The following is a 25,448-nucleotide window of genomic DNA, read 5'->3' as shown; positions in this document are numbered from 1 at the left end:
CTCGCGATAATATACGAGAATCCTTGAAGCCAATCGAACAATTAATTTGTTTGCGGAAGCTGACAGTGTCTTATTGGGGCTCACCAAGGGGAGTCTTTAACAATTATAAATAAATTGTGTCATAAGACGACTTTAAAATCCACTAATTGATTTAGAACAAGCTGTTATCGTCACAAGAAAATTCATTATCAAACAATATATATAGTCAGTCTGTTGTTTCTGTAATATGATTAATGCTTTGTCTTTTCTCGGTAGCCTTAGAAGGCCCCAATCAACCATGCAGATTTGTGAGCAACACGACTAAGTGGCCCGAAGTGGTGAAACAATCGTCTGCTTGGCATGTAAGGCAGTCATTTAGTATCTCAACAAGATTACATTTCCAATCTGAGTGTCACTCACGGCCTCAACTGACACATCCAGCATCCTTCAAAACTTTGAGCATGGTTAGTTTGGGAAGATGCACCCTGCATTCCGTTACCATAGCATCAACCGTCTTCTAGTCATAACAAATTCAATCTAATCTCGATATTCATAAAACGTCTGCCGGTCAACTTTTTTTCCGGAATTAGGTAACAACTAATAAAAAATAAATACGTAACACCTACTGTATATATCCGGAACGAAGTTAATTCCTCTTCATGAAATATAAATGTATGTCACTAACCAAATTTTGGGGAAATACACATGTGCCATGAATGAGAAATATTATATTTAATTATATTTTATATAAATTGATACATATTCCCACCATATGCAACTAAAGACGCCACAGAATTTAAATATTTCCCTCGAGCAGAGAGAGTATACACAGTTGATTTGAAATAAAGAAAATAAATAGTGTATATGTGACATTGGCCTCCGTGACATGAAAATTGAAGAATTGAAAAAAAAAATCTGAGTTGTGTAACTGATTAAAACAGAACACAACTTAATAAAACGCTTTAATGAATTTAATAAAAAACATAATAATTTAAATCCAGAAGATCAACCGATATGTATATATATGTATATTCTAGACGAAAATATTTCGGGAATGTAAATTATAATTTTCACTAAAAAAATATTTATTAAATGCACCTGCATATGATTGATAAATGTATTAGAGTGTAAATCTGTACTATACCGACTGAACGTAGAGACGGCTAATTTGTGTCTCGCTGTATAATTATCATTGATAAGAAAGCTTTAAATGTTTAGACAGTCAGCCTGCCTCGACTTATCTCTATGTCTCGTCCGCCGGAGCAAATGATACTATCTCTCTATCATTCCGTATCAGATGTATACCAGTACTGCCTGACCGATACTGGGGAGTGGGGATGGCGAGGGGGGAGTGGTAGGAGTATGGGGGTTATTGCGCGATGAGGACACTGTTTTGAAGGTCTTGAAGAAGGCGCCCACAAAGGCGAGAGGGTGATATTAAGGAACTCTGTCAAGAGTTACGTAAGGAGAAAGAGCGGGGCAGGAGAGGTAACAGGATACTCGGATTGAAGGGTACAGAGTTCCATCGGTATATAGCTAGGATACAGGGGTTCATGGGTATATATAGGGTATAGGGTATATATAGGGTACAGGGTATATATAGGGTACAGGTTATAGGGATACAGAGATTCAGGGGTATATATAGGGTACAGGGGTATATATAGGGTACGGGGTATAGGGATACAGAAGTTCAGGGGTATATATAGAGTACAGGGTATAGGGATACAGAGGTTCAGGGGTATATATAGGGTTCAGGGGTATATATAGGGTACAGGGTATAGGGATACAGAGGTTCAGGGGTATATATAGGGTACAGGGATACAGAGTTTCATGGGTATTTATAGGGTACAGGGTATAGGGATGCAGAGGTTTAGGGGTATATATAGGGTACAGGGTACAGGGATACAGAGGTGCAGGGGTATATATAGGGTACAGGGTATATATAGGGTACAGGGTATAGAGGTTCAGGGGTATATATAGAGTACAGGGTATATATAGAGTACAGGGTATAGGGATACAGAGGTTCAGGGGTATAGGGTACAGGGTATAGTGATACAGAGGTTCAGGGGTATATATAGGGTACAGGGTATAGGGATACAGAGGTTCAGGGGTACATTGTATATATAGGGTACAGGGTATAGGTATACAGAGGTTCAGGGGTATATATAGGGTACAGGGTATAATGATACAGAGGTTCAGGGGTATATATAGGGTTCAGGGGTATATATAGGGTACAGGGTATAGGGATACAGGGGTTTAGGGGTACAGGGTATAGGGATACAGAGGTTCAGGGCTATATATAGAGTACAGGGTATAGGGATACAGAGGTTCAGGGCTATATATAGAGTACAGGGTATAGGGATACAGAGGTTCAGGGGTATAGGGTACAGGGTATAGGGATACAGAGGTTCAGGGGTATATATAGGGTACAGGGTATAGTGATACAGGGGTTCAGGGGTATATATAGGGTACAGGGTATAGGGATACAGAGGTTCAGGGGTATATATAGGGTACAGGGTATAGAGGTTCAGGGGTATATATAGGGTACAGGGTATAGGGATACAGAGGTTCAGGGGTATATATAGAGTACAGGGTATAGTGATACAGAGGTTCAGGGGTATATATAGGGTACAGGGTATAGAGGTTCAGGGGTATATATAGGGTACAGGGTATAGTGATACAGGGGTTCAGGGTATATATAGAGTACATGGTATAGGGATACAGAGGTTCAGGGGTATATATAGGGTACAGGGTATAGGGATACAGAGGTTCAGGGGTATATATAGGGTACAGGGTACCGGGATACAGAGGTTCAGGGGTATATATAGGGTACAGGGTATAGGGATACAGAGGTTCAGGGGTATATATTGGGTACAGGGTATAGAGATACAGATGTTCAGGGGTATAGGGTACAGGGTATAGGGAGACAGAGATTCAGGGATATATATAGGGTACAGGGGTTCTGTGGTATATTTAGGGTACAGGGTATAGGGATATAGAGGTTCGGGGTTATATATAGGGTACAGGGTATATATAGGGTACAGGGTATAGAGAATTGAGTTTCGGGGTATAGGGTATATGGATACAGAGGTTCAAGGGCATACGGTAAAGGGAAAGGAAAGCATATTAACATGGGTACATGTTGTTGGGTACGTAGTACAAGATATAAAGAACGCGGAATGGGTGACATGACACTAGAATGTAATACTCCATATCGCCCCCGCCCCCGAAATAGTTGAGTTCATGTTACAAGCAACATGATGCATTGTATCTGAATGTCCTTTTATATAAAGACAAATGATCAGATGTACTTAATTACATTAGTGCGAATATTTAAACAACGATCATGTGACGAATACTGCTACAATTCTGCTCTCTGACAATGTACCTTGAAAACCTGACGAAACCACCATATTGACTCGGCTCCTGTAGAGCGGACTCTATAAGTACATCATTCACAAAACAAGTACTCTCTATAAAAGTACGCACTTCATACCGATATTTAAATAAAAAAAAGTGACAAAAATGGAAACTAGTTCATTATACCTTGTATCTCTTGTTAAGTATAAGCTCTTTATGTTATTGATTTTACGAGTGTCAGATTTCATCATTCATGATTTAAATGAATGAATGAAATATTGATGATATTGTCTACTTCTTAGCAATATTTGTGTATTTTTTGTCATTTTCTATCATCTATCCAATTATAATCGTATTGTACATAAGTATAGCTATTTAGCCATCTTATGATGTATGTACACGTTTAATTAAATTATTAGGAACGGGCGTTTATATACTTTTGCTGTAGTAGAACTGCATATTGTCCGAAGGGGTCCGAGGAGCAGATCTATATATTGTCTAAAGGGTTCCGTGGTTTAGACCTGCATTTTGTCCGAGGGGCTCCGAGGTTTAGACCTACATATTGTCCGAGGGGCTCCGAGGATTAGACCTACATATTGTCCGAAGGGCTCCGAGGTTTAGACCTACATATTGTCTAAAGGGTTCCGAGGGTTAGACCTACATATTGTCCGAGGGGCTCCGAGGTTTAGACCTACATATTGTCCGAGTGGCTCCGAGGATTAGACCTACATATTGTCCGAGGGGTTCCGAGGATTAGACCTACATATTGTCCGAGTAGCTCCGAGGATTAGACCTACATATTGTCCGAGGGGCTCCGAGGATTAGACCTACATATTGGCCGAGGGGCTCCGAGGAGAAGACCTACATGCATATTGTCCGAAGGATTCCGACTATTATCTACGATTTGTGTTGTTATTTGTTTTTCGGCATAGCCGTATAATATTCTTTTGTTCCCGGAAATGACGCGACAGGTGGCGTTACTGGTCAAGATGAAGTATGTGATTGGTCAATGTAGCGGTAAATGCAAAATGCAGATAAGCAGTTAAAAACGGAACAAAGTTAAGATTGAATGCAAGCTGAATAAGTGGATGCATCTTTTCAAATGACACATTAATAAAATTATATTCCTGATTGAAATGCAGTCGTATTCAGGCGCAAAAACAAAGCAAAGAAAGAAAAAACTCTGTTATTTATATGAGCTTTTCTATACACAAACTATGAATGCTGTACCTAAGTGATGGTTCTAGTCAAATCCCACTAATTGATATAACTAGTCATTACGTGGTAGGGAACGCAATCAATCGGTCGGTTAAAGTGGGACAAAGAAAAATCCGAAGACCTGTTTCTTTGGAAGAAATTTCAGCTCGCCCCGCAGGAACCATCAGCATCAGAAACAAGTCAAAATGGTACACCTGATGTAACAAAGCTCCGTGGTGGTTGTCAGAATTGCAAAATGTTTACGCTAACATTTTAGAGCATTCAGGACATAAAAGATCAATGCCAAATTTATGCATTTTATATACAAAATTTGCAAGATATATGTATATATGAGAGGTTGAAGCAAATTCTAAATAGCACACAAAACTTAGTTTTGATATCCCACGGTTTACACAAAATATGGGGAAAATGAAAATAAATCCAAATAATTTCAAAATTAGTTGTCAAATAAAACAGATGCCAGATATATATACTAATATAGACTAAAAATCTTAATATAGACTTAAAAGTGTTTCGATAAGTTTAAAATGAGCTTTGATACAAAAACGTTAAGTCCTAAACATAGGAAACTTAAATTAAAAGAAAAAAATAGAATAAATCAATACATTTTTTTTGTAACTTTACTCTACTAAATGATTATTAACTTGATTCCGGTTTGGTATCCCCCACCTCTTTTGTCTTGATGAATCAGTCTATTTGGTATTGTTCTACCTTCAAAATAGAGCAAATTACATTTTTTGTATTTTCTAAATTCTCCTAATTTTCTTCTGTTTATCTCTACTACCATTCCCTTTTACAATACATATTTATTTTATACAATTCAGATTATCTTTTTTATATGTCAGACAATCTAACAGCTATATTCAGATACGGATATCTTATGTAAGATATGTTATCACGATAATATGCCGAAACACAATACAACATAGAATTGTAATTTAACTCATTCCAATTATACACAACGAGAAAAACTTTTTTTTTTCAAATATGTGTGTGTGTGTGTGTGTGTGTGTGTGTGTGTGTGTGTATTTCGACACAATTGCATGAAACTTGTAGAAAAGATAATCTGATACTTTCTCAATTAAGAAGAGTAAAATAAGCGCCTATATCATCTATTGTTAAACGTACATGTAGTGAATGAGCGAATAGTGAAAATTGGAGATAATATCTCATTTACATATTTAAATTGCTCATTTAAATATGATTAAAATTTGGGCATAGTAACATTCAAATTTTTTCTGAGGTCTGATCTAGCCCACCATCCTCCCTTTGGTGCCATTCCTATAAAGGACTACTTACAACCGGAAACCAGGGGTGAAGTCTGATTTACATATTTGTTACGGTTAATCTTAAAATGAATTATAAAACATTAACCAAAAGAACAGGTCCGGAGTTATATATGCGCATAGAGTACAAAATTCACTATTGGAATTTTCCTCACTACATGACAGTTGGTAAGATGCAGAAATGAATCAATACTTTTAAGGAAATCGTTTGCTTTCAAACGTTAGGTGAACGTTACTATACGTATGCTTAGGAATGTTATTGAATATAATGAAACACAGCTCTCTGAACGCAGATAGACACAGAAATCTAATTTTCAAATGTACAGATTTTGATATTATATATGTACCCTTTGTCTGATCTTCAATGAAATTAGTAAATTAATGTATTTTTAAATCATTAGGTTTGCACACCAACGCTGTCACGAATGTTTTGCCTTATATATGAAGGCTGCTAAATAGTGGGATTAACGTCTCCAAACGAGACCAAGTGTGGTTTTCCTGGCTTGCCTGGGTTGTCACATGAACATAGTTCCCTGGTAGTTAAGCTTCTGAACTCTGATCTCTATCTGAGAGAGTGTCCTAGGCTCGGCTATAACTGGAACAAGGACATTAATCCTCGTGAATCAACCCCTTTCTGAGTATAATGATAATCGTTATAATTCCAACTTTTAACTTAACTCTAGAACACATGTCGTGCTATGTTATGACCACCGGTACAGTCGAAAGATTCATTTATATTAAATTCAATTCGACTTTACTTGAACTTTTATAACTACAACTGTATTTTTATATATAAATGAATTTCACCTACACATACCGTCATGAAAACATCACCCATTGTCGCAATGCTCATCCCAAAACGTCGTGTTACGGTAACACGACCTAAATACAAGGTTGATCTCAGGTTTTTGGTCTTGATTTCTTTCTTTTACAGCCCTTCCCACAGGAAAGGTATTGCTTTGCCCAATGGACTATGGTTATGTACGTATGGTTATTGAACACATATTCGGACATTATGTAAACTTGTTCCAAGCGTGCAAAATAAGGTAAAGTCAACACAAATTATCATTCTAAATGCTGTACAAGGCTCATCGTTTCAAGAAAACAGGACAACGTAACTATTCGGACATCGTTAAATGCCGGACTTAAATTGTCCAAACACTTAACTGTATATCATAATACGGTACTCATTCACCCCTCATTTCATTTCTCTGCATACACATACAAAATAACTTGGCTACGCGCATGGTATTATAACCAAAATGATTCAAACTGATATCATTTTGTTATCTGTGCTGAAACACATTAGTTCGTTCATTTATTTCACCAGCAGTTTTATATTATAAACTATGCCGTTTACCGTTTTTAGAGATATTTCTTGTTTTTTTTTTTGGGGGGGGGGGGGGGGGGGGGGGGGGGTTTCTCTCATTTTTGTTTTTTTTGTTTTTTGTTTTTTTGCTTTTGTTTTGTTGTTGTTGTTAATATTTGTCCGAGATATCGCGAGAGTTTCCCTCCCTTGCGAGATATTCACATATAGAAAATGTAGGCTATAATTGTATGATTTAAAACGTAATGCACACAAACAATTAGAAAAAACATATCACACGTGTTTTGATGGCTACACGTCTATTGCCACCTACCACTCTCTCTTTAAATACACAGTACGTAAACCGGATCCAGCTTTTCCGTATCCTATTTTATTATTAGTGACAACCCTGACAAGTGAGAAAGAATTTGTGATAGTCTATTTATTTTCTTAACGGTTAAATTGATCCAGTGTGAAGATCGTGTATCGGAGGTTCGAAATTTCATATCAGTACCGAATGGTTCTCATTAGCTTTCAGGTCTCATTTCGATGTTCCCGTGTAAAATTTGCATAAACAAAGCGAAAGGCTAATCCCATATATATTTATATTTACTCACAACCTGCAAAACTCGCACTGAAATTTTACAGTAACAGGGTAAGGTTATTTAAGGCCGCTTATGTTAGTACAGATATCGCTTATGTAATAATAAAAAAAAATGGTGCGATGCCATTTCCCATGAATTTTATGTGGACTTGACAGTGCATTGTTATAATAAACATGGTTTTAGGTACATCTCGCCTCCCCCCCCCCCTCTCCCCTCCCCCTTCCCTATACAAGTGCGAGGGGAAATTGGCCTGTCTCAATCCGGACGAACCGTTGGCAGCGATTGAACCTAACCCCTTGCAGATATGGATGCTTCTCCAATGTCTGCTGTAAAGGCGACATAGGACAAAATAAATCATATCTGATATAATCCTTTCCTACAATTTAATCCTTTCTTTTTCCTTTCCTCCTATCTTTTCGGTCTAATATCTCGCAGTGTACTCACTCTGGGAGAGATTCTCGTCTCTAGACAATATCACGTGGTGTGTGATAAACTGAGGAAGAACAGAAATTATTTAATTAATATGTTTGAGACATGGCTTCCTATTGGCTGTTTCTATATGTGATATCATCCAATCTGAATCATAAAACAAGATAATTGTTTGTTACGTCGCTTTTGATTGGCGAAAGATAAGATTAGTATACATTGTAGAATTTGCTGTAGATGTTATGTTCACAAAGTGAAAAACAAATCGTGCATTGCTTTAAACATATAGCTAATTAGAAAAATTAATATGAACGGATTTTATTAACAGTGCAATCCATTTTGTGGTATATGACGTAAAACAAAGTAAAATACTTTAACTCGAACTTGGATAACTCGAGGATCCAGTTTAACTCGAAGTATTTCTCTGGTCCAACTACATTTATAGTAATAAAAACTCGGATAATTTCAAGATCCTGTTTAACTCGAAGTATTCCTCTGGTCCATCTATAGTAATAAAAACTCTAATAATTCGAAGATAAGTTCAATTCTAAATAAACATCAACTTATAGAAAGTAAACAATGCTCGCTGAGGTCGATGTCATAATCTGCCTTCATATCTAATATACATATATATATATCAGTAGCTGATCAATTTCATATCTAAACCATTCATCAATCAAAGGTGATTTTTTTCAGATAACCTTTTTTTTTAACTAAAGTTACTTCACATCAGTTACAGATATACACATTTAAAAATGCATATGAAAACTACCACAAATTAAAATAAAAAAAATAAACAAAAGCAAAAGTAAAACTGTTTTGCAAACGAAACATGAGGAGGCAATATATCTTTCACAATATCCACAAGTTTATAATTTCGACTTTAGAAAACATTATGATCTGGACATGCGCACAAACAGCCCACATCTGATATATCTGATTTTCTACAGATGACATACAAAGATTAGTTCTAACACATTTGACATTTCGTCTGTAACATATATTTTATCTACAATATCCAATGTCAAGTTAGAAGCGATATAACATTCGACTATTTGAAGTCTATACTGGCAACAAATCGTACAATCTCGCGACTACTGATCGTAGTAGCTCTACGAGTGATTACCGGGCCGGAATTCTGGGGATAAAACAGAAGATGTGTTAGCCTTGTAAATATCAGAGATGAAATTTATCAAACACGTTTATGGAATATTTGATATATGGCATGAAACCTTTCGCACTTGTCACATACTGACAACTGTACATGGTTAATATTGTACACGCGAGTATGAAATTCTATTTATCATACAAAAATGAAATTCTATGACCGATTACTACCATTTCTCAAACCTTATATACTTTACCGATATATGAATCAACCCAAAATAGGTTTTATTATTTTTCAAGATTATGGAAGGTAAAACTCCCCCCCCCCCCCCCCCCCCCCCCCCCCAACACACACACACACACACACACACACACCACACACCCACCCACCTCCACACTCCCCCACCCACCCCCGGAATTAAATATGTGTATTTAGAAGCTAAAACGCCAAAGATTACCCTAAATAAAAGAAACACAAACCTTTATATATATATTATACGCAGTATATATACAATCTACTCTGCATCCTTGAGGATCGGTTGCCCCTCCCACGAGTCAATACATGTACAATGTGTAAATGAGGTGCTGTCGAGGTTTTAATAACCGTGAGAAAGTACAGACGGTTGTAAGTGATGTATAGGTGCGCGAAGGATCGGTGTGGGCATGTTGAACCAAGTGTTTTGGTTTATGATGAGCAATAAACATATATTTGTGACGAGCATTAAGTTGTTTTATGTAAACATGTTTTCTCGCTCGTTGAGGCTCCCAAGGGTAAACAATCACATGCATATTTGAGGTTTCGCCAGTTTTCTTAAAAGTACAGCATACGTTGTCTTGCCAATCAACAACTAGAGATATCAGGAATTAATACATTTGTAAATCGAATTAGATAGTACTTTTTATTTGAATAAACAGTGACAGATAGTGTGAAACAGACTTTACCTCGAATTTCATACAAAAATGTGAAACAGGCTTTACTCTAAAATTGTATACAAAAGTGTAAAATATACTTTAACTAGAATTACATGCAAAAATGTAAAACAGACTATACCCTAAAATTGCATACGAAAGTGTGAAACAGACTTTATCTAGAATTACGTACAAAAAATGTGAAACAAACTTTACCTAGAATTACATGCAAAAATGGCAAACAGACTTTACCCTATAATTACATACAAAAAATGTGAAACAGGCTTTACTTAGAATTACATGCAAAAAATGTGGTTATAGAGAAATTGCGAACCCGAAGCGTTGCAATGGGGGTAGCAGATTAACTCTAAAACTGCATATGAAATGTGAAACAGACTTTACCTAGAATTACATACAATAATGTGAAAGGCATTGCCTAGATTTACTGACCTAGAATTACATTAAAGAAATGTGAAACAGACTTTACATAGAATTACATACACAAAATGTGAAACAGACTATACATAGAATTCCATACCAAAAAAAATGTGGTTATAGAGAAATTGCGAACCCGAAGAGTTGTAATGGGTGATAGCAGATGTAGATATTAATTACACAGAAGTACATTTTACATGGCGCTGTACCAACTTCATCATTGTATACATTATCTAATAACTTACGTCTAGTTCTTTCTGATTACTTACTACTCCCCTCTTTTTTTCTTCACTTTTTAATATTTTGTTAAATATGTTGTCAGTTGAATTTGAAGGCGCTACTCCTAACATTTACACACGGGTTTAGTATACATGTACCTGTATTATCGAGAAAACATTGCAGTAAGTTTTACATATAATACCTTACGCCCAATCCTTTTTCGTAATATGATACAATGCAATTAGCTTATAACTTAATTTCAGTACCTTCAATAGAGGGTCGCTATAGAGCGAACATTGAATTTCTAAATATCGAAATCAATGACCTTGACATTAGCTGTCACAACATAAACAAAAACAAGGTTTTTTTTCTAGATTTTCAGTAAAATTCTGTTCAAAATTGAAGACGATTTCGTTAAATTGACATCACCAGTAAGTACATGATATAGTAGGCATAATCGTGATCGACATTGTATTTGCTATCTCTACCCTGAATTAAAATAAGTTTTGTCTAAACATTGCTTGTGACTAATCTGACGGGATTTCTCAAACACGTCAAAATACTGTACATGGAAAAATTAACCAGAGGGAAGAAGCAAATCCCACTCACGTTTTTCTCCCCTTTTATAACTACAATTTATATAAGTATCTGATCAAATTCCATCAGATGTATTCACATTAGACTCTATTGTCATTATGATACGATGTCTATGCTGCTATTGTAACGTCAATCTATATATATAGGTGTCAGATTTATATAAATGTCTTGACACTTGTTTCTGATTCCGTATTGTATCATTTATATGATATATACATGTATATATTGTTAGAATTTGGCAAATAAAACACAGTTTAAACTAAAAACAATAGGTACGCTGTTATAGTTTTCATTGTTATTTACTAGTATACCTATAGATATAGGTATACATCTTTATTTTTTTATCATAGCGTCCTTTATAACCTTGATTTTCATTATTCAACCATGTTGAATACGTACATGTATACCTATTATCAGTGTTATTGCGGATTTTATTTAGATTCCAGTCATTTATTTATAACTGTTCATATAGATAATCACCATTTTCATGTTTTCTCCATTTTTTTTCATATTTACCATCATTTCATTAACTACTGGAAAAAATAGTTTTATTTCTTCTGAGGCATATTTAAACCGCTACGATTATATTTTCCAAACGACTTCTCAAAACTTAAATTATTTGGGTCATACTTTACAACGTAATGATAATATCCTCCTCTATGCATTTGTACCTTTCAGATAAAACTAAAATGAGAAGTTATCAATAATAATCAACAACGATTACTGGGCTTATATATAAATTACCACGATCAGATACACAAGATTTCTGATCCTGCAAGACTGGAACCGATTGAAGCTGAAGATTTATTGACGTAGACGGATTTTTATCGAGTTGAATTTATGAATTGGTGGATTTTGCGCGTGTATGACTGTTTTTGAATACAAGTAACATTTGGCGACGGTTATATTGCAACATCAAACAACACATTTAGGTCACTATCTACAAAATGATGTGAAATAAGCCAAGTTAATCTCGTGCAGATATATTTGGATATTTATTTAAAATATATTCATACATATAACATATCGGGAAGTTTGTAAACAACAATTTGTCATTGAACGCCAGTTGTCGTATGTTTAGAACTGAAATGTTTTATAATATATGGATTTTTAATAGAAAAAGGGTTTCGATAAACCGCCAGCATTGAATTAATATGAAATCCCGTCATTGTCTTTGTTACACTGCCAATAATTGCTAATTACAAATAATCCTCACGTTATATTGTGAAGGGGTTGACAAGGGCGAATGGAACCTTTATGTGGGGCGTGAGACGAAATGACGGACATCATACGGCAGATGCAGGACGAGACGTTGGACATTATGTCGACTCTGCAGATAATTTTAGTCAGAATAGCAGACATTCTATTATCTACATTCTGCTGGAAACGAAACGATGAGTTTTGAGACGAAATAACGGGCTTTCTGTCAAGGTTTTGAACGAAACGACGGACATTATATACACATGTGGAACGGGCATTATGATTAAGACGAAATGACGGTCATCATATGACAGATACAAGACGAGTCGGTGGGCATTATGTCGACTCTGTTGATGATGTCAGACAGAATAGCAGACATTTTATCATCTACATTCTGCTGGAAACGAAACGATGAGCTATGAAAGAAATAACGGACTTTTTATCTAGGTTTGGATCGAAACGACGGACATTCTATCGAGGTTTGTAACGAAACGACGGATATTCTATCCAGATGCGAGACGTGCATTATAATTTAGACAAAATGACGGGCAATATGTCATAGAATGAGACGAAATGACGGGCATGATGTCAAATAATGAGACGAAATGACGGGCATGATGTCAAAGAATGAGGCGAAAAGACGGGCATGATGTCAAATAATGAGACGAAATGACGGGCATGATGTCAAAGAATGAGGCGAAAAGACGGGCATGATGTCAAGTATGAGACGAAAAGACGGGCATGATGTCAAAGTATGAGACGAAAAGACGGGCATTATGTCAAAGTATGAGACGAAATGGTGGACATCAAAGTGTGAGGCGAAAAGACGATCATTATATCAAAGAATGAGACGAAATGATGGTCTTCACCATACTACAAGTTGGATTCGCAGTGAATTCCAATAAAAGTAAAGTTTTACAGGAAAACGCATATCAAATTAGAAGCTTCACGACATTTTTATAATTCAATTTCCAAAGAAAAATAATATATATACATATAGATAGAATGACGACATCTCGTGTGTATGGAGAAAATACCATTCCCCTAAAATTCATGTCGTCATATTTTCTGGTTCATCCTGCTGCTTTTTCCTCAATGGGGCCTGTGATTTCTGACCACAGGACCATTTCACAGTCTGATGAACTCAAATAACCTTACTAGATTGATAGGCAGTTAAACCACAAACAATTAAGTCGTTAATTTTAACACCATTCCAGATTTAAAACCCCAATTTTGACGTCACAAGAAACCGGGAACAGGATGAGTTCAGAAGCGTATGGAAAAAACAACAAACAAACAAACAAACAAACTGATATGTCTCTTTTGAATGAGCAAATGGTATCATGTCAGTTTGAATGACAATTGCCACATTCTTTGTTTTTTAGAGATCGTAATGGAAAATGAGTTTCGTAACCATTCTTTCATTAATACAAATGTATAAATTCATACATAAAACAGACATTTTCTAGAAAAAAATAAACAACAAAAAATAAATAAAAAATAATGACAAAAACAGCTGTCTTTGCACTCTACTCAGATCGAGACCTGTACGAGAGTACAAACTGAGTTACTTCCCCTTAAGTTTTTATTCCCACTCCTGTCTGTTACTTACACATCTGTCCTGCACGTGCAAAAGTGCTTTAGAAACAAAAAGATAAAAAAAACTTCACACAAACACTGGTTGATTTGATTTCCGTACGTGTTAAATGTATTTTCCGACCTTATATGCCATACATTTTCCTGTAATCTCCGAGCTATTACACTCATTCGACTATCGGCACTCAGAAACAATTCTACCAGACGTGTTCAGACTTCATATACAACCGAAAACGCGATGTAACTTTTTTTCTTTATACATATTCCACACGCCGGCCATCTTGTCAAAATATATGTATATCTTAGTCAAGTTTGACTTTAATGTATTATTTTTTTTATCATTCAAATTCCATCAGTTTCAACGTGTTTGTTGTAAGTGTGGGGGCTGAGTGACGTAAGCGGTTTAAGGAAGGGAGGGTCAGGTTAAAGGGGACAAGGGGCTGTAAGGGAGCAGTATCGTGTAGGGGAGTCTGGTGGGTTTAGAAACAGGAAATGGGAAGGAGATTTGTGTACCGGGTTGGGATGTGTGGAGGATGTTAGAAAACAGAACGGGTCGGATAGGTGTGAACGAGTAGGACTGGGCCGTACTAGGCCACGAAAAGCGAGGCTGAAGGGCAAGGTCATAATCGAGGCGAATGAACGCGGAGATGGTAAGAGGGGGTCCAAACGTTGGACAAATAATAGGGCTTATGACGGGGTCATATGGTTGGAAAGTACTTTATCATTGGTATCTAATGGGGTCGCGTTGTTGGAGTGTTTGGGGGTAGGACAGAGTCGTTGGACAAGTATTAGGAGTTTTTTTTATTATTCGAACAAATTTTATTGTTTAGAAAGCAAATGGATTGGACAAGAGGGAAGCCTACAGAATTCCTCTCCAATTTGGAGGTATGACGGAGTCGTAGATTTGGACAAGAATTAGGAGGGTTTTTTAAATTATCATTTAAACAAATTGTATTGTTTAGAAAACAAATGAATTGGACAACAGGCAAGCCTACAGAAGTCCTCTCCAATTAGGAGGTATGACGGAGTCGTAGATTTGGACAAGAATTAGGAGGTATTACGGGGTCGCATAGTTGGACAAGAATTTGATAATATTACGGGGTCGTAGAGTTGGACAAGAATGAGAGAATATCACCGGGTCGTATAGTTAGACAAGAATTAAGGGGTATGATCGATGACGGGGTCTATAATTGGACAAGTATTATGGGGTAGGGCGGTGCCTTTGTCATATATTTGGACAACTTTGGGTATGACGGACTCAGATTTTCGGACAAGTATTATGGGGTTAAAATAAAAAGAAATCGACAATGTAACATAGAGTTATCGTGGATTAAGAACAGAGTTATATCGTAAGTGTTACGGGGACGGCGATGTCATTTAAGATGGAAATCAAGAAGACGTAATAAGATGACGGGACGCCAATAAGAGACAACAGGGAATGCAGTGATAGGTATAAAAGAGAAAACGATGAAAGAAACGCAAAACTTGGAGAAAAAGACCGTTGCCGTGGAAAGGGTCGTGGGAGGAAGGGGTGGGATGTGATTACCATCAATTTCCATGATTATTTTCAGATGAATTTGCAAGTCATCAACAGGAATGTAAAACAAATGTTCTCGAGTTTTGTTTTAACGAGACGTGTTTCCAATTATCTTTAATGTCCATCACGTTGAACGTTCCCCGTTGTATATATGGTTTAGTGTGTGTTAAACATCAGCCATTACGACGAAGTCATCATTTCACGAGGTCAACTCGTATTTTTTTGTAAGTAATAATACAAACCATGAACTGTAATGAACTCGTCTTTAAATCTATAACGAAAAATGTTTATCTTCATTTAAAGCCGCTGCATCGCTGACAAGGAGTGATTATGATCGATTGAAAACAAGATTGGCACTATTACCTTCCTCTAAAAGTTTCTCTCTTTTTTTCGTTTAAATTTAGAGTGATTTAATAAAATGATAATTTCATTCCGGAAAATTCAATCATGGTTTGGCTCTATATTTAGTACATAACTTTCGATATTTTAACCGATCATTTTTATGACATGGTAAGGTCATTATTCCATGAACACGCACTTTCTTTAAAATTGACATATACGCTATCAGTTATGTAGCATCTTCAGTGATCATTTGGTTAAAAATGCAAAAAAAAAGTTGATTGTGAAATAGAAATGAATGTCTGTGGATCTTTGAATACTTTTGGTGACGCATATCTATAATGTACATACATTTAGATATCTTGACCACTCATGAACATGTCAGTGGTCAGTATAGCACCAGCCAAGCAGACCGGTCAGCGATAAAGACAAGGTCACTCAATCACTTGACCACGTCTTAATGCCATCCCTGTCCAATTTAGACATAATCAAAATGCCCAGAGTTCCTCACGGAGAAAATTAGGCGACTAATTGGTGAGTCGGTTACTGAACCAACTTTCCGGATTCAATTATAAGCCAAATTTGAAATCACATTTAATTCAGACACAAACACAAATTCCGATGGAAGGCAATTTTTGACTCGTGCCCTCTCCAGGAGTCCAACACATAATCTCCAGCAACAACTATCCCAGTCTAGAAATATTTTGACCCTTGCCATTGCATAATTGTGGACTATTCTGAAGGAGAATGCAGAGTTGTGATATATAGGGTATGTATTATAAGGATATTACAATGTAAAAGTGCATTGTATACATTGTAATATCCAGTCATACTCGACAACTGCGTTCTCCGTAAAGAAGAAATCTTGCGCAAATTCAAATTCTGAAGCATATGAAAAATATGTGTCTGGACCTCTTTTTGACAAAAGGATACGTTAAAACTTCATATTTAAATCGGCTATTTTGGGATCAATATAATTTCGTAAAATATATGAATAATCATGAAGTTTTAATGATTATTTGTGTCCAATTTTAGGATCCAAAATCTCTTCAATAGGAAGGGTTGTCAATGATGTACGGTTTATTTATCAACTGACGACATTTATTTTGGTCCTATCTACTACACATGCATACCGGAGAAGTCTTCTTGTTTACCATCCTATATTTGACGTTTGATTTTATCTAAAAAGAAATTATAAAGTCATTGACGTATGAGACAAGGTGTCCAAACCCTCTCTGTATTGTTACCCTGTCCTGCGTAATTGCGACTTTCCTCTTTTGTTTCGGTTTAGGCCCCTTTGTTTCGGTTTAGACCCCTGTGTTTCGGTTAAGAACCCCGTTTTTCGATTTAGACCCCCGCATTTAGGTTAAGACCCACGTGCTTCGGTTTAGACCCCCGTGTTCCGGTGAAAATTCCTGAGTTTCGGTTTAGACAACCTATTGGAAGTGTTCTTGTCACTTGTTTGTTTGTTTTTCGTGTTTGTTTATTTTCTATAATGGTTCAGCTAAAGTATAACTGAACCGACTAAGATGATATTTCATAGAATATTGGATGATGTTTAGTTTAAATTATTGTAAAGAAAAAAATATATTCACTTTTTCAAAGCAATGAGATTTATCATTACTTAAAACCTGGTATTTCACCGGCACTTAAAACTCTTACGAAAAAATACAATTGATCTGACCAATTGATACCAGTATGTGATATTAGATTAATAAATATAAACAATAAATCTATAAATACTGTTGTCTATAATAACTCAGTATATTTAAGGATGATATCCAATAATTTGATGAAATCAAGTAATTATCCCTTGATAAAAGTTAATAATTTCATCTTGTACATCTTATAGAGCCAACCTCCCATCTTTCGCAACTTAACCACAGAAACGCTTGAAACTCACAAAATACAACAATGAAGGTTCTCTATGAACAATTAAGCGATCAGGTGAATCAGTACTTTTGGGAGAATAATAATTTATGGACATCAGGGTGGGTTGATGACGTCATACATTTGTAGAGTTGTTTATCAGGCACTGTATAACACAGTTCAGAAGTGTCGAAATGAAAGATGAACGGTGAAATATCCATTATACAAGAACTATTGCATCAAACCATTACGTCATCTCATGATAGAATGACGTCATACATATACTCTTCATAATGTCGGATGTAAACAACTTATTTGATTTATGATATAGACATTAATGATATAGAGGTATTACAATGTAAAACATTTTAGTTTTTATGTATATAAGAAAATATATATCAACCATGTAAAAATGATGTGCTCTTCAATTGAAAAAAGACCCATTGAAAGTAAAACTATATATATATATATATTAATAAGTTTCCAAATTCAACATGTATACTTTTTTCCTTTAAAATGAATTGTTACTTAATCCCGTTTACCATATTTTACACTTAATATTTACTTCAGAAATATGTAAATATTAAAAGCTCGTAAATTTAAAATAATTATCCTGGTTCTTCTTCATATCTAATTTACAAATACCTATATCATCTTAAAAGTCTTATGTTTAAGTATACAGTGTATATTTATTACTAATTTGAACGAGAGGTACAAAATGTACCCCGGAGTCATCCTCAAGTGCATGCACTTAAAGCAATGTTTGTAAATGTTATGTAAACCCGTCTAATGAGACGATCACCTGCCCTCTATCAAGAACTTGTAGCAATGCTTTCCAGCGCTGTTAACTAAAGCAAAAGAAGTACAAGAAACACCTTTTTTAATTGCTTACAGCAGATTCCATAAGTAGGGGCCCTCGAGCAGTCTTGTTCAACCCAACAGTTAATTTCCTCCAGTGTGAAAACTTGAATAGATATACTTGTCTGAATTGAAGATTAAACGTTCTGCTTTTTATTGAGTGACAATCTTTCTTACCTACGTTTATGGTGGTAAAATAGACAATTTATTCTCGAGTTTTCGCCTTGAGCGATTGGCTTTCTACTGGTTGTGACAATTCCGATTTTCCATGTATATAGTTTTGTATCGTCTCTTTAAACAACTCCCATTATCTAATATGTGTAAGGGAAATATACAGAAGTGTTAAAACATTTATCTACAGTTATATCAGCTTATATAATTGTATAATTGGATGTCAAAATATATACACAAGAAATATATCATAATCCTTTTAAATCGTTAATCCAATTGTATTTGTCTACAAACATATTAAGGGAGTATGTCAATCGCGTCACGTGATCGCCAATATCGGCGATAGAAAAGTGTTAAGAGTTAATTAAACAGAAATGTAAACACTCGAGTGTTTACTGACGGATCCAGTTATTGACTTTTTTATTTGTCAATAAAATACCCTGTGTTTATTTAGAGTTTATGCTACACGAGCTTTCACATTCAAATTGGAAAATACAAACTTTACGATGGCAAGTGGAATCGGTGTTCTGTTAGGTATTTACAAACAAATATATACAATCATTAATTTTAACGGATAAATAAGTAAATATATTTGCTATCTATACGTAGTGAAATATTCGTTTAGCTAAACATATCTTCAGTATCTCCAACCAGTACACAATCCAGGTTTTCATTCGCATCTCCGCATAAATGAACTCAGCATAAATAAGTCACATGATTTTATCTAATGAGAGATGTGTACTTGCTATTTTGTATAATAAAATTCGATCATTCAGTTTAAGATTATCTTTTGAAACGCTGCAACAATAAAAATGAAATAAAAAATCATTTCATCCACAAGACTATACAGTAACATAATTAGATAGAATGTATGCGTACAAATAATTAGTTTGCCATTTTGAGTTTAACTGATTATTAATTATGCTGCGAGAAATTATATTACTAGTGTATTGTGAAAATTATGAATTTCTCGACTTTCGTTCAATTTGTGATAGAACAGCATTAATATCAGTAACTTGTGCTTTGGACTTGGATATTAAACCTTTCAGAGGAGGAAATAGTGACTGGTTTGTGCAGTGATTTCACCTAGGCGACTGGGGTTCGATTCCCGATCGGACGTGCATAGGTATGGGGTCACCTGCACGACCACGTGTGGTTTCTGTATGAACTCCGGTTTCCACACATGGTAAGACCCCCTCGGGCACTCCCACCCGGACAAACAAGAGTTATTAATATTGTTGATAAACTTGTAATCAACATATTAAACAAAATAGTACTTCTTCGAAATCATCTTTCTTTGTACAAGTAATGCATTGATTTTTTTGTTAATCAGATCTGTCTAAATTTTATTTTCTCGTTGTCGAACTCTTAATTGTGAACAAAAGATTTAGTGTTATATTGCATACATGTATATGAATTACGATTTACCCAAAACTCTTGTCAGAAAAAAATGAATATTTGTATGTGGGTCGCATAAACGTTTATAACGCTTATAAGAATTCATATTTATATTGTTTAATATTTGTGTCATAATGAAAAATATTTTTGTTTTATAATATTCATTTAAAACCGGGAGTGATCGTCGAAGCACATACGGAAGACAAGGTCTAAACAGTTGCGAGTGACCAAATTATCATTGCTGATACTGACCTGTATGTGTTCTCTTATGTATCTTGAGGTTCTCACTTCGGGCGAACACTTTTCCACATCCCGGGAATGGACAGGGGAAGGGTTTCTCTCCGGTATGGACACGGATATGGTTTACAAGTTTGTACTTGGCCTTGAATGGCTTTCCCTCACGTGCACAGTTTTCCCACGTGCACATATGACTATTCTGTTCGGCACCCACGTGTTCTACGGTCACGTGTGAAACTATCTCGTGCATAGTACCAAAAATCTTGTTGCAAGGCTTTTTCGGGTCCGGCCCCTCGGGATCTATCCACAGACACGTGTGTTCCTGTTTTATCGGGGGTCTCATGTACCTGAAAAACGCCCCGGGGCCATGGGGACCCATGTGGTTCATTGCTCCCATGGGATTCACATTGAAGGGCTGTGTGGTCCCAAAATGGTCCGCGCGTGGTCCAGTCATGTGATTGAACTGGTCCGCACGTGAGTACATGTCTGTCGCCCCAAAACGCATACCACTGTTGACATGGTGACCGGGGTTGTGATGTGCCGCAGCATCATGGAGACCTGGAAACAGAACATGGTTGGAACTCGTGTCCGGATGATGAGCGGAATGGAAACTTCCAGAGGACGGAACAAACATACCGGGGTGTCCTGTGGTCCCGGACTCGGACAGTCCAATGTCCGGTCTCCTCAGAAGGAAATCCCGGGCAGCGTAACTGCTAACGTGTGAGTGTGGTAGCCCATACCCGTTAGACTGGGCCCCGAATTGATGGCCCGTCTGGCCATGAATTCCCCCACCCTCGGACATGGAATGAGGGGGTGTCAGCTTGATAGCCCCGGGTGGCAGGTGGGGGGCGTGTGGTGCATCCATGAATGGGTTTATCATTGTTCAAATATCGTAATCCCAGTAATAACAACATATAAATAATCCAACAACACTTTTTGGGAGAATCGTAAAAACGGTTAATTGAGTTGCATGACCCGTTTCTTGTCTGATCATGGAGTCCTCGTCAATGATAAGTCATGCTAGGGTAACATGTATTGCTGGCGAGTACACACACCAGTCTGGATCCCGCGGTGCCTCCGTTTGTGAATTCCTCGGGGGCCTTCCCGCTTTCGTCTCGAACACGCTCTTCCTCTGTAGGACCACCACAAGGTTGAACAAAACACTTTTTCGATATATCGGTAGTGTCCTGAATTTTTTAGTCGAAATAAACATTACCCCCTTGAATTTCTAGTCAATTTCATATTAAAAGTTTTTATTCCTGGTAGTAACTTCATTATTAACCGTTTCGGAGATTGGAAGTGTAGAGAGACAACCATGGGACAAGAGGCGTGTCTCTGATTGGTCGATCGGCATCAATGTAGGCGGCGCCCAAATATTCATGAGAAGGCGTGATCAATATCACTGGGCGTGTCTCGTTAGTGCGCCACTTGTGGTTTTGACAGCTTGACAGACAAACCCTCAACTTCATTTTGGTTTTAATCAGTAGCTTTTGTAGACCCTGATTCCAAGCTGACAAAGAAACACAGGCCGTATCGGGACGATTATTTGTTTATCTAACAATAAAAACACTTACCAGACTAGACAGTACAATCAATTTATTATTATGTTATAATGTTGTGTTGCGTTAATATAATCATATCATGTTCGAGTAAATTAATTTAAAAGTTTGCCTTTGAAAACAGGGTGTAGTTTTAACAATGTTGTTGACATGAAATATCATATCGAGGTAAAATTAAATAGATATGTTTACAATTCAAAGGCATACATTTATCGATATCAAGTTTCAACATTGAGTACATGTTCAGTTACGAGAAAAAGTATAATGGGCTTTTATTGTAGTTTTTAATGATTAAGGATAGTTTTTCATTGTTATTTGAACTTCATAGATATGTAGTAATTATTTTATCATTTCGAACAAACAACGCAACAAACACGGGCGTTATGATTATTTTCTTTTCTGAAATGAATTATATGAAAATAGAAAATTAAGACTAGATATCACAGGGTGAATTTAATTCTTCTCTTGAGTTGGTTTTAATTTTAGATTCTACAATTCTTTTTATTTTATTGTTTATCATTTATTAAAATTTCGGGGTATTCGATTGATTTAAGGAAAAACCATTTCTTTCAAACTCTGGTAAACTATTTGTAAACGATAAAATTAGTTAAATTCTTACCGATGGATCGTTGCCAGCACACATTTTATAATTTAACTCGTAGGTACGTCAATATTTCCGACAATATTTTGGCTGGTTAAACATTAAAACATTAATATATAGGACTCATACAGAAATATCTGAGTTATTGTGAGCAAAACATCAAAAAACACTATGAAATCAAATTACAAAATCTATATCTAATTGATAAGTTGTAGGATAACACTTTGCAGTGTCGTATTATATTGTAAAATATTTTTTTCTATACATCATGTCAGATTTTTGGTGTTGTTTAAATTCCTGATGAAACAACTTCTATCAGCTTTACGAAATGGTTCTCGAACTCCTATCACCATCCCATTCTAAAGCCTTGCAGCCTTTCCCTTTCTTCGTTCTCTGCACGTGCTATATATCTAAGACATGTACTATTTTTGTACATTTAGCCTATGTACACCCTTTCATTTTCTTGTAAAATATATAAATAAAGCACATTTGTTGGCCCGGATAAAAGTGCGAAAGAGGTCAAATCGAAGTACGTCGCTTACCTGAAAGACTTTAGCACTATATCCACTACGCCATTCGACCACCCAAACATCATTAATGTTATATTATAAACCTAACCTTACGAACCGATAAATATATTTTGCTTGTTATTATTACAGCTGTAATATTAAAATTTTGATATCAGATTTAAGCGTTTTTTTAACCCGGTAAAAGACAACAATTTTAACTGTATACTGAATTCCCTACAATAGCGAAATACTTAAAGGTGAAAATGGAAATTTCAGTCATATTTAACCTCATTGATTCAAGAAAATAGTTATGGATATTTCCAGAAATTTTGGGTGTTTACAGGTAAGATGGATACAATTTGTATGTCATTAAGTTGTATAACTTGTATGTCGATTGGGTACATAATATATCATGTATGTTTGATAACATGACACATTGTGTATGTAAGTTTGGTAACATGACACATTCTGTATGTAAGTTTGGTAACATGACACATTCTGCATGTAAGTTTGGTAACATGACACATTCTGTGTGTAAGTTTGGTAACATGACACATTCTGTATGTAAGTTTGGTAACACGACACATTCTGTGTGTAAGTTTGGTAACATGACACATTCTGTGTGTAAGTTTGGTAACATGACACATTGTGTATGTAAGTTTGGTAACATGACACATTGTGTATGTAAGTTTGGTAACATGACACATTGTGTATGTAAGTTTGGTAACGTGACACATTGTGTATGTAAGTTTGGTAACATATCACGTTCTGTATGTAAGTTTGGTAACATGACACATTCTGTATGTAAGTTTGGTAACATGACACATTCTGTAGGTAAGTTTGGTAACATGACACATTGTGTATGTAAGTTTGGTAACATGACTCATTGTGTATGTAAGTTTGGTAACGTGACACATTGTGTATGTAAGTTTGGTAACATGACACATTGTGTATGTAAGTTTGGTAACGTGACACATTGTGTATGTAAGTTTGGTAACATATCACGTTCTGTATGTAAGTTTGGTAACATGACACGTTCTGTATGTAAGTTTGGTAACATGACACGTTCTGTATGTAAGTTTGGTAACATGACACATTTTGTTGGTAAGTTTGGTAACATGACACATTGTGTATGTAAGTTTGGTAACATGACACATTCTGTATGTAAGTTTGGTAACATGACACATTCTGTATGTAAGTTTGATAACACAACAGATTCTGTATGTAAGTTTGATAACACAACAGATTCTGTATGTAAGTTTGGTAACATGACACATTCTGTATGTAAGTTTGGTAACATGACACATTCTGTATGTAAGTTTGGTAACATGACACATTGTGTATGTAAGTTTGGTAACATGACACATTCTGTAGGTAAGTTTGGTAACATGACACATTCTGTAGGTAAGTTTCGTAACATGACACATTGTGTATGTAAGTTTTGGGCATTTTGTATGTCATCATCCTCGATAAGAATTACGTTAATTTTCGCTGAGAATATCGAGGATGGTATGTTCATTACTATTTTTTTTTTTTTTTTTTTGTTATTTGTGTAAATTTTGTATGTGATTTGGATATATTCTGTGTGTCATTAATGTATATGTTGTCATATAGCTTCATTATTTCTGCCGGCTGGCCTGCCTCTGCTTGTCATTAACAGTATACGCTAACGAGAAACTGGCTTTACACTAATAATTGAGCTGTCATATATCCGGAATATTGTAAACGGCATTGACTCTCTGATTAGACATCTATATATAATACAAACATGATTTATTTAAGACAAGTCACAATAGCTGAGCTATATATAAGTAATTCTGCGAACGTATGTTCGAGACACATTTTTACTGATTTAGCCCCAAGGTACAAGTAAAACGGGATTTGAGTGATGTTTTCGAGTAGCATTTTAGCTGACCAGCCATTCTCTGTCTAGCCCACACCCCCACCCTTACCCACGCATTGCCTCTCTTTTTCCTAATCAACAATTTTCAAGATATATTTTTATATGTTTGACATATCATTTTGCAAAATAAACTCATGCATATTTCCCATAAAATATCGAAATTGATAAATTCCTAATCTTTCTGGAAACTCTGCACGTGCATCGTACCCTGTTTTACTCAGTAT

General features: G+C 35.9%; 1 protein-coding gene across 1 annotated transcript in view; it reads right to left on the bottom strand.

The window, feature by feature from the left end:
• LOC117341917 (zinc finger protein ZIC 4-like) overlaps positions 1-22,120 on the bottom strand; it is a 28,490-nt gene extending 6,370 nt beyond the window's left edge. The window contains exon 1 of the mRNA XM_033903777.1: positions 20,668-22,120. Within this exon, the coding sequence (XP_033759668.1) occupies positions 20,668-21,532 (865 nt within the window). The 5' untranslated portion in view covers positions 21,533-22,120. The remainder of the gene's footprint in view (positions 1-20,667) is intronic.
• Positions 22,121-25,448: the final 3,328 nt, after the last annotated feature.

The sequence above is a fragment of the Pecten maximus genome, chromosome 14 (assembly GCF_902652985.1).
Source record: "Pecten maximus chromosome 14, xPecMax1.1, whole genome shotgun sequence".
NCBI classification, from domain to species: domain Eukaryota; kingdom Metazoa; phylum Mollusca; class Bivalvia; order Pectinida; family Pectinidae; genus Pecten; species Pecten maximus.
The sequence above is the reverse complement of the archived record's forward strand: the minus strand, read 5'-3'. Positions and strand labels throughout refer to the sequence as shown.